The following is an 11,696-nucleotide window of genomic DNA, read 5'->3' on the forward strand; positions in this document are numbered from 1 at the left end:
CAAAGCTCCCATATTTCTACATGACTCTTCCAATCCTAGCCCTGTGTCCTTCAGATGAGCACCTCTTACATTCACCAGCAGATCTAGAACAATGCATTACATTGGCTCTTTCATCCCGTTTGTGTAGCATCCGCAGACTATTCTCGACAAGTGCCACGCTTCACCCACACAAAGGGCCTAACAGATGATGAATTCTGGATTGTGCATCCCTTTCACCCAGTCTAACATCAGATCATAGCAATTCACATTCAGAGTAAGTGTGACAAAACGATATTTGATGGATTTACCAAACAAAGCTCAACTAAACATGTATCGAAGAAAGCTTTGCTGGCCGCTACCTAGCAGAAGACAGTATTTGTTTGGCCATATGAGCAACTAGCAACAGACTCAGACCTTTCTGGGAAGGAAGAAGCTGATTTCACACAACCCTCTTATTTCAAGTTGCATCATCTAGCTATTAATCTGCAAATTAAGATCCAAATTCAACACAATACCCAAGCATTAATAGTAGGCTTTAGGCTCAGCCTAAATTTTGTCATCCTTAGTTTTTCTGCATAACTACAGCTGCACAAGTTATGTATTGCATAATAGTCTAACAAGACTGAAGTCCCTTCCAAGCATAGGGGACTCTCCTCTCCAGTGCCATCATCATCATCTTCTGCCATAACACCACCTTCATAGTAATTTTTTTGACAAAAATATTTAGAATAGTGATTAGACTACAACAATGCAAGAAAACCCCACTATTAATAAAGGGTTTGTTCCAGGAAACGTACTGTATCTATTCTTCTTTCTAGAGTACAGAAGTCACTGCTCTATACTTAACAAGAGGAGGGAAGAAAAACCCCAAAACTTACACTCCCTGCTATGAACTAATACATGCTGAACAGAACAGTTAAGAGATCACAAACAAATTGGTGCATACAAGAGTTAGAAATACAGAACTGATGCAGCCTTCCAACACCTCAGGAGTTTCTATCCACTAAACTCCACCCAGAGCTTTACTAGATTTGCTGAAGTACAACTAACAGGCTCTCCCTAGCAATCACCAGCAAGCTTACTTTTGTTTTAATAGCAGAAACTAGGCATTTTAGAAGCATTGGTTAGGAGCAGGCAGGTCAAAAATAATTCGCTGCTCTCTTGGAAATAGGTAAAAGTCATCCACATGCTCAAAGCTGATAGCTGCAGGGGGGAAGATGAAACAGAACAAGGCTGAGACACCAGGAGCTCTAATCAGGTCAAACGTGGTGACCTGATGTCAGCCCTCAGTCATGCCCCAAAGTACCGTCAGTTCAGGAAAAGAGAGACACTTGAGATGGGCTTGGATTACCAGAGATCCCAAAACAAATGAAGACATCTGGTAGCATCATAACGGAAGGTCTTTTGTGGTCAAGCACAATAGAGCCTCCACGCCTCTGCCATTGCAGAGCTGACCCCACAGTATGTGGCATTAGCCACCTGGACAGCAGGCAGGATCACAAGTATGGTGCATGTGCTGCAGATTGCCGAAGATAACCCCATGTGACATTTCATTGCACCCCCATGAAGCCTGGGAACAGGCAATGACATGTTTTGGGATGGTTACTCACAACCCTTACCCCAACCTGACCTCATCCACCACTTAACAACATGCCTACAACTCCCAGCAGGCAGCTCTACCTTGCTAAGGTAGGCAGCACATACCTACAGCAGCCAGCCTACCTGTGGTGTCCATAGACATTACCATTAAGCAGCACAGCTCTTCACAGCTTTTGTTGATTGACAGCATGTTACTTAATTGTCCCTTGCAGGCAGAATACAGTCCCTGGTTAAAGAGCCCAAACATAAGCATATCACACACACCAGAGACATGAACCAAAGTGAACAATTAAATAATTGCACAGTAAGAATGGGATCAGCCTACAACTTCGACAAAAATTAATGACAATTTGTTCAAGTTGAACATCAAGGGGGCTACTTCAAATCAGTGAAATTCAAGTGCCACCTCTAATAGCACTGGAAGCCAGACTTATTCCGTAACATCCAGAAGTGGCCAAGACCAGCAGCCTTCTCAGACCATCTCTCCTTAGTAGCAGCCAATACAACTACAGTCCCTTTCTAACTGGAGAGTAGCCATGGATGATATGGGTTCAAGACCATGAACTGTGCTATTACTGCCATTTAAAATAGATCTCCAACAGCGTGACATTCCACAGTGACCTTCCCAAAGATGGTCTTTAGCTCCTGATGGGTCTGCCCATAATCATCCAAGGGTCAGAACAAACTTCAGTATTAACAAATTCTCAAAAATAATCCAACCAGTTCCAAAATGTAAGAGCCCAAAGATTCACAGTCTACCCCATCTATCCACCTTCTCACAGTAGTACCACTATTTCTGTATTTCAGGCCAGAGGCAGCCAAGCTGCTTCTACACAAATGAAAGACTGCTACCAGCAGAGGGGGAAAAAAATAAATAAATAATCAGTTAAATTTCACAGAAAGCATAAGAAAGCATCAGTCAAATTTTGATGCACATAAGCCTTCAGGATTCTGGCAGACACTGAGAAATGGAAATCATTCCATATGTTAGTCTCAAAACTTTCATTTTTACATGCTCCAATGAAGATCGTACAGCAATATAAAATGACTAGTTTCATTTAGAAGTTCACTGATCTTTCAAAAAAGAAGTGACAACAGGTCCTCTGTAGAGAATTGTTTAAACATGACTACGGTTGTCTCAAGAAACAGCCCCTTGACACTTACAGAATTATACAGGAGAAGAAATGCTATCATCAGCCACTGAATTTGAACACTAAGTTTTCAACAAGAGTGGAGCTCTTGGCTTTTTTAGCAACGGCCACCATCACCAAAAAAAAAAAAAAGAGAGGTTAGGCAGAGATCCCACTGAAGTGGCAATATTATTAAGAACAGACAAGGCTTTCTTTCCACCTTAACTGAAAAGTGGCATGCACCTCCACCTGAAACATTTGGGTATGGCATTCTGTTACCACGAGTGACAAATTAGAAGGGACTTAGATAATAGCTACAAGACACTTAAAAGGTACAGAGACATTAGACTCAAGTTATACTACTAAATGCACCACTGAAAGGCATTCAGCTACAAAGTCTGGGTACAGTTACTATTCTGCAAGAGAAGTAACCAGGAGCACTAAGATGAAATTCAGTTTTCTTCAATACATTATAAGAAGCCCATTCTTTTAATAAAGGTGAATGCTTTCAGAGATAAGTTATTCTAGCCAAGATAAGCAAACACTTGCACACCAGTGTGGCTTACATCCATGAATTAGAGGCTTATACAAGCAGACTTTATGCAAGAACAAATGCGTCTTCACAGAATTTATTTAAATCAAAGCTACTCCATTGCATGGCTTTTGTTTTGATAAGGCCAAAGAGGGTGCTGCAAAAGAGAATATTATTCCAGCCTTTGCATAGGTCTGACAGCAAAAGGTTTCTAGCTGCAGAGATGTCTAAGGATTAATTTAAAACCAAGAACTTTTGCAGAATGGACAAGTGCCTGTCACACAAGAACTGACTCAAGTGGCACAACTGGCTAAACACTGGCCCTTACACTGTTAAAGGGTTTTTGCTTCTTAACCCCTCCAAATATTTTCCTACAATGAACATTAAAACATTATGTTTGAAATAATTTAACTAGGATACATATCTTAACTTGGGGGAGAATCACATAGCTATTGCAAACGTGTCCCTACTGCTATCAATTTAAGTTTCATCTCCCAAGCAAAAGCCTTCTACCTGAATTTCTAGATTACTTGTATAATTTTAAGACAGGAAAACAGACCAATGGGAACACATCATGTCATGCTTTTAATACTAAAACCTTAAAGAGTAAGACACAGCCTGCCTGCCACGCAGCCTTCTCTTTGTTAATCACAAACACTATCATGTCCAAAAGTGTCACCCCCTTAAGACAGCCCCTTTGTCCCCCTTGTTCTCCAGGTGACAGCCTCAATAAAAAACCCCAACTTCCAGGAAGTCTTAAGCTCACATTTCTTAAAGTCAAGCAAGATTCCAAAATATCCTACATGTACCCCAATTCAGCAGCTTTATCACTATTCTCCTATTTGTATGCCACTTTGGGCAATTACTTATGTACGTTAAATATTTCAGAAGATGTGGAGATCGGTAATCAACCAGTTTGGCTCATCTTGGCTACTAGTACTTCAGGCAAGGGTACTGAATGCCAAAGTTATTACTATTAAACTGGCCTGGTGGGATGAGACATTCTCAGTAAGTCACTAACACAAAAGCTTAGCAAGATTAACTGCAATTCCTCTAACTCTTAACGCTGGATAAAACACTAAGGTTTTAAAAATGAAGCAGCACTCTGGAAATAGCAAGTTAATTTTGTGCACGTGCATATGTGTATGCACACATCTGATCATGCGCAGCCCAAATTATAAGAGGGCCTGCTATGTTATGAGTCACATAACCCCTAGTTCATCCGCACTGCAGCCCGTCTGTAACTCTGCTGCATTTCCAACTTCAACACAGTTACACTTTCAACATAAGATCTCCACCATTTAGTCCATACTATTCCTCACCATGAATACCTCAGATGGCCATAAACTACACAGCCAAACTGCATGTCAAAGATCAGAGTTAAGGTTCTGCAAGCAGTTATTTTTCTGGGATTTCTTTCCCTCTAAGATGCCAAGTGAGTATCCTGCAGTAGCCCTAAAGTGCTACTGAAGGGAAGACACACAGTGTTAATAGATTAGTATGTAAAATAGCAGGCAGTAAGCGTGACTTCATAAACAGTGAGGTAAAACATGTTTGAGCTCTTGAGAAGTTACTGATGTGGTCCCACACTCAGACACTGACATAAGATCGCTGCAATGATGGATACCAGGTGAACGAAAAATGATTCAAGGATTTACCAGGTGAACAAAAAAATTAAAAAGAACACCCCTCTAACACTATAGAGTCAAAAACTTCCACTAATTCCGATAATATGAACCAGATCTAAAGCTATCTACATGCTTTTAGTTATTAAAAAAACCCTTTGTGTTGGATTTTACCTTATTCCAGGATCATTCTGTGCGAACTCATGGAAATAGAGACAAACAATGGAAAAAATTACACAAACCAACAGTGCTCAATCTTTCCAAATGGAAAGCTTCCCATTTTTATTCTAATGGCAGAGGTGGATTGTGCTACAGCTCTCTTCTTGCCATGCAACAGGACCTAATTGCACATACTCTTCTATTTCCAGGCAGTATCAGAACTAGAAATGACTATCTTAGCATACGCAATAACCCTACCTGGATCAGAACAGCCCTAGGGAAAGGACAGGGACCTGGCTACCATCACTACCTTGCCCACTGCCTCCTGAGGACAGGCAACTGTCCAAACCAGGACAAGGCTGGGTGAGTTGTCTAGGGGGTTCTGTGGGGCTCACAGAGGTAGACATACAAAAAACTATACGCAACAGCAGAGTGAGGGTCAACAAGGTATTCCTCAGGCCGAGCGCTAGCGATCTTAATTGTGCTTATGATCAGTGGACCAACATCAGGAAAAGTTTCTTGCCTCCCTGCCTGCAGACAGCTTGGTGTCTCTTCTGCTTTGGAGATGGCCTGCTCTGAACAGGAGCTCCTCAGACCCAAAGCAAGCAACTCCAGGCTCTATTCATCCGCAGTTCCGTATCCTTTTGTTGCATCAAACCTGTGCTTATTAGCATCACTGATACCTAAAGGCAACAAAAATAGAGGATTAAGTACATGGAGAGAGAAACTCTGTAGCACCTTGCAAGGCAGAGGCCTGCAGAAGGCAGCTTTTGTGCTGAGAGTACCACATATTTTTCCCTTGGCACCAAGGAATATTTTTGTGGAGTTAAATGTTCTACCAGTTACATAATACTAGTGCTTAAGAAACTTCTATTTGCTGAATTTTAAGCTTTCTTGTGAGTAGCCTGTTTTACCAAACTTTTAAACATGGTGCTCATTCTTGCCATCAGTTATCCATAAGTAAGTTCCACATTGATTTCTTGGTTTGAAAAAAAAAAAAATTATTCCCACACACTGCAAATTGCTTTGAAATCAAAACAAATCACTTGGAAGAAGATGAAATCCAACAATACAGAACTCTAAACAGCACATGGTTAATGAGTTACAAAAAGCAAGGAAAACAATGCCTTGACAAGTATTTAGCCCCCAAATTACTTGAGAAAACTAAACATAATGCTTGGGGTATTTTCTCCCCTCCAACTTATGTGCCAAGACTTGCTCCTTCAAGTAGCAAAAATACCTTGTGAAATAAATTGCCTTAAGAACTATCAAAAAGCTACTCTAACAATGCAGTTAATTTTTCTTGTTTCCTTTCATGTTAGGTGTATTCATTTTCATCTACCCAGCCTAAATCACCTCTGAAGGAGCTTTTGAGACTGACTCTTGCTCTACATTAAACATGCTTCTTGACATAGCAAACTTGGTCAAACTGTGCTTCTGGGCAATGCTATGTGTTTAATAATGAAGTTTCTATTTGTATAATTTCTCACTTGCACCTTCCCTGAAAGGCTGGCTCCCAGCACAAGAATACCATTCAACTATAAAAACAAGAATTTCCTTTTTTAAAAGCAATCAAAAGCTGTGACACTGAGGTGCAACTGCACCAACACGCAGAGCTTTGAGTAAGCCATCAAGAAGCACCTTCTAATAGTTCTGCAAGTATCCTGAAAACATCGCTTGATCTGAGCACTGGGCAGAGATTTATCAGCCTCCAGTCTCTGAAGCCTGAAGCGTCACAGTAAGACACCAGATTTCAAGGCAGACAGACAGACTGATCAATGGTCAACTGAAATGGTCCAAGTTTCACCATGCACAACCCCCAGACACTGAAATCTATCCCAACTAGGACCCATCATCACCAGATTACAGCTTAATACCCTTTGTTGTGGTGGTCCCCATTTAAGTGCCAGCTGCCAAAATTAAAGGTGAAGTTCTCCTGCCATGTAGCAAAGAACCCTCACAGCTGAATGGAAGATGCCTATGGCATAAAGGTGGCATTGATGAACTGCTCACACGTAGTTCTGCAGACTACAGCACAACCTGGTTCTCTGCTGCTCAGGCACTGCCTGCAAAACCAGAAAAAAAACCCCGACACCTTCCCATCGTTTCCAGAGCAATTCAGAACTACTACATGGCCCATTGGAGTCTGCTCTAAAGATCTGTCTCACCACCCTATGTCTTTCCCAGCTGACCTAAGAAAGAAGCAACTGGCACTATCTATGACCTGGACAGGAAGCATTTCATTCTGAGAAAAATCTTCTGACATTCAAAAAAACCACAATAACCAAATCAGCTGTGAGCAAATCAACATCTCAGGCACACAAGGTCTACCCACCTTTCACCCTTAAACAAACTCTGAATGAGCCAGGGACCAAAAATCAAGTTCACCTTTTGCAATCGAATACCTGTAGCCCAACACAACTGATTCTGCCAGAAACTTTAGTCAAACTAGCAATTTCTTGCTGACAGCAGCTGAGGGATCAGCATTTGCTCTTATCACCGGACCTCTCTGGAAGACTTAACATCACTGACCCTGAGCTACTTTTGCCTTGCCAGCAAGGAATGAGAGGTAACCAGTGCACAGAATAGCTCAACTCCTTCCTTGAGAGTGGCAATCTGAAATTTAAGGAAAGGGTTGCCCAAAACATTCCCAGTCACACTGAATAGCTACATAAAGTCACCAGGTAAGACAAAGACTGACAGGGATGAGGAGAGCCATGCAGCAACACCTGGACTCGTGACAACCTCCGCTGCAGAAGCACACCTTTAGCTGACTGCATAGGGCAGGCTTGTGGTCCAGGACTGCTCCTACCCCTCGCTGATACAAGCCACTCTTCACACAGCGGTTGCTTCTGAAGGCTGCCGCCTTTTCCATCTACCTGGGAGGTCCTAAACGACAAAGTACTGCAGCAGATCCAAGCACACTACATTAGTTGATAAAATACACTGAGATGCTGCCCTTGAATTTTTTTTTTATTACATTCAGCACCAAGGTATTGACAACCTACCATTTAAACAAACATTCAGGGGGACATGTTTTCTGCTCAGATTTATCAAGTGCTAGAGTTACAGGATTAGCAACTGAAACCAGAATCTGTTGAAATGTTGAACCAGCTTTTAACAGCAGTAGGTCCTGTCAAGGAGGTGCAAAGAGAGCACTTTCCTCATTTCAGTTTATTCAGCTAGTTCAACAGCCCAGAGAGAAAGGTCGTATTTCTCCAAGAATAAACAAGGTGCCAAAAGCTGATGTTACCAGCTCCAAGAGCACAAATCAGGCATTTGTATTCCCAATCAACCATCATCAACACTTTCTTTATTAAGGTCACACTAAACACAGGTTTTCCTCAAAATGTTTATACCTGAGTTTAACTAGAAGCCTTTGCACTTTCCCCTCCAGTTCCTACCCTCAAACCACACCTCAAGAGGAAGAAAATTCTCATACTCTCATCACCACAAAGTTGAAAAAAGTTACATCCTATAATAGCATATTTCTAAATCCTGCTTACCTCATCTTAGGAAACTAAAAAGGCAAAACAAGATGAAGCTAGATATTTCATCAAGCCAAGAAGTCTGAAAAATAAAACAGATGCTGATATTAACTAGCACTCACCTGGCACATACTATGAATATATCACAGAAGTCATCCCACCAAATAAAGTTTAGGGCATTAATCTTACCTCTAAATGATTCAGTAAGCCAAGTCTAACACATCTAAAGTTTGCCTGAAGGCCCAATACAAAGAAAGCCAAGAACATCACTCCTCAGGACAACAGAACTCCTCCCCAGGGACAGAATGAGGTTCTAAGACCGCTTCTTCCAGTGGCTGAGAATTTAGGATGCATAACCAAAAATCAAACACTACCGAAACAAAAAACCACCACACACTGCTCCTCATGGAGGAAAGATGAGACACAAACAACATACAATAGACTCCAGCCATGCTGCTTGAAGGGAATCCCTCTGCTGTGGGCAGGTGAAAGCATGATGAGAGCTTAGTCTCCCACTCGCAAAATAAGTACCACAGCATCAGTCAGAAGAATCTAGAAGAAAGGCATGACAGCTCAAGGACATCAAATACCAAAAAGAGATATCACACTCCTAATACTGAGGTAAGGCAACCGGCAACCTTGCCTAAATCTACCCTTGTTAACACAAATCCCCAGATTATTTCACAGGCTACTTCAGCTTCTTTCCAGGAACAAGTACAAACATACAGTCCAGGGAGTTCCCCAACCAAACAAAAATATTTTGACCCATTCTGATGTCTTTGAAAAAAATGGATGAGTAATGTAAGTGCAGGAAGAGGTTGTCAAACCATTTGGATGTAAAAATGACCCAGTTACCAACCCAAGACCAGAGTGACTTCCTGAATAAGTAATAATGGAGGTGAGTCTAAGAATATACCTATCACACCTACATGAGTAAGCCAGCCAACTCATTACAAAAGGCAAGTCTTGTGCCAAAGCCTTCCCTTCCTTCAAAACAATGAGGCCAAACTGAACGTGACTCAAATGTATTATTCCCCAAGCTACAGGTTATTTTGGTTTTGTGGAACAAAGCTCTTAAACCTTGACCCAGAGAGGCCAAGAGGCACTGAAGATGCACGTTAGCCAAGCAAACAGACCATCCAAAAATTTTTTTCAGTTTTACAGAAGCCAAAGGGCATGAAATGGAAGACGCAGGAGCCACTACTAAACAGTTAACTCCTGGGAGAAGCGAGCTGAAGGGGACAATATTTTGCCAGAGACCAAGCGGACATCAAGTGCAAAGGGGTATGCCCAATACAACATATCTTCTGCAGGCACCAGGGGCTTCTTAATTGCTTAAGAAAAACATGCGATTTCTCCTCCTCCAGTTGTTTTGAGAATTCAAGTCTGTTCCTTTCTGGGACGGCGGTGCCAGATTTCTCACTCACTGCATTTACAAGAAGGGAAATAACAACCACAAAAGTTTTTTGTATTAACAGGAAGGCTGAGAGAGGAATTGAAAGCATTTATCTACCTTCACCAATAAAGTGTTGCGGTAGCGCTTTGAAGGCCACCCTCTTAAAAGTCTGGAGAAGAAGACAAGGGAAATGGGGGAAGGGGGCTGGAGGGTGGAAATCATCAAAAACAGTCCTGAAACCCATGAAGTTTTGGGGAAAACAGTGCCTTTATCCGGAGTTAGTCATCCCACACAGGATGCTCCTGCACGACGAGTGAAGCTATCGAGGGAAGGCTGGGAAGCCCCCCTTACTTCGAAATAAATACAGGCGTATGTACCGGAGCCGGGTGGGCAGTCCGGGGAGCGGCAGGTGAGAGCCCGCACCCCGCCATGGGGTTAGAAGGGGAAAATCAGGGGGCGGGCTGCGGCGCGGCCCCCGCTCCCCACACCAGAGGGAGAGGGGCGGGAAGGTCCCGCAGGCCCCGGCCCTGTCCCCGGGCCACCGGTCAGCCCGGCCTCCCCGCCCGCCCCCCCGACCCCCTCCCGCCGCCCTCCCGGGCCCCTCCGACCCCGACAAAGAGGCCCATGGCGGGCGGAGGGGAAGGGGAGGGGGGTGCAGGCCCCGCCGGCGGCGGGAGGCCCGCCGGGGCGGCGAGGCGGGCCCGTACCTTGAAGTATCCCCCTTCGTAGAGAGTGTTGGGGGGCCCGAAGATCGCCACCTCCCAGTTGTAGAGGTCGGACTCGTCGACCAGGGTGATGCGGAAGCCCTCCACCGGCTCCTCCTGCAGCGACTTCAGCTCCAGCATCAGCGCCTTCTGCGAGCTGCTCATCTGCTGCTGGGCCATGGCGCGGCCCACGCCCCCCCCCCGCGGCCGCCGCCGCCGCCGCCCCGCTCTGCCGCTGCCGCCGCCGCTGCCGCCGCGCTGCCCCGCGGGCCCCCGCCCCTCCCCACGCTGACGGCCGCCGCCGCCGCCGCCACTTCCTTTTGTGACGGCGCCCGCTCGCCGCTGACCTCAGCGCGCCGCGCCGCGCCACGCCCCGCCGCGCGCCACGCCCCCACCGGCGCCCTTAAAGGGGCAGCAGCGGCCCGGCCACGCGCGCGCCGAGGGGGCGGTCGCTAGCGTCGCCGAGCTTGCCCGCTCCCCCGCCCCAATGCACCCCCTTCCCCGCTAGCCCCGGGGCGCCGCGGGAGAAAAGCCCGGGGCACGGCCGGCCCGCGCCGCCGACAGACCCACGGTGGCAAAAGAGCCGGTTTTTTGTACAAAGGATTGGTTTTTGAGGAGCGACCTTGCGTGACCCGGCATCCCCTAAAAACCCCGCTGCGACCCCGCGCAGCAGTAGGAGAGGGACGGGCAGTTACACCACCCCCACCCCCCTCTTCCTCCCACGGGGGTTATTTTCACGTGGTTCCGCGGTATGCGAGATGCTACAGGCAGACAAAAAAAAATAAATAATGCAATTTCGAGCCTTTCTCCCATTCCCCGGTGCGGTGAAGGGGGAAAAACATTTTTACAGACGGGGCAAGGGACGTCCCACCTGTGAATGCCAGCGAGTCCTTAACAAGCAGTGTAAATATTACTCGTCATAAAAATAAATAAGGGGAAACAACGAAGCGGTTGCCTGGGAGGAGGACAGGCAGCACAGACCCAGATGGTGCAAAATCTGGGTTTCACTTCTGGAAAGGTTAAGGCACGCACCTGCCTGGTGGCACGCAGGGACACCGGGGCGCTTGAGAAATACCCATCGGGG

The 11,696-nt window shown here is 45.2% G+C and overlaps 1 protein-coding gene across 1 annotated transcript in view; it reads right to left on the bottom strand.

Annotated features, from left to right (window-relative positions):
- UBE2R2 (ubiquitin conjugating enzyme E2 R2) overlaps positions 1-10,901 on the bottom strand; it is a 54,663-nt gene extending 43,762 nt beyond the window's left edge. The window contains exon 1 of the mRNA XM_063320226.1: positions 10,616-10,901. Coding sequence (XP_063176296.1) covers positions 10,616-10,792 — 177 coding nt within the window. The 5' untranslated portion in view covers positions 10,793-10,901. The remainder of the gene's footprint in view (positions 1-10,615) is intronic.
- Positions 10,902-11,696: the final 795 nt, after the last annotated feature.

Source organism: Chroicocephalus ridibundus, chromosome Z (assembly GCF_963924245.1).
Source record: "Chroicocephalus ridibundus chromosome Z, bChrRid1.1, whole genome shotgun sequence".
In the NCBI taxonomy this organism is placed as follows: Eukaryota; Metazoa; Chordata; class Aves; order Charadriiformes; family Laridae; genus Chroicocephalus; species Chroicocephalus ridibundus.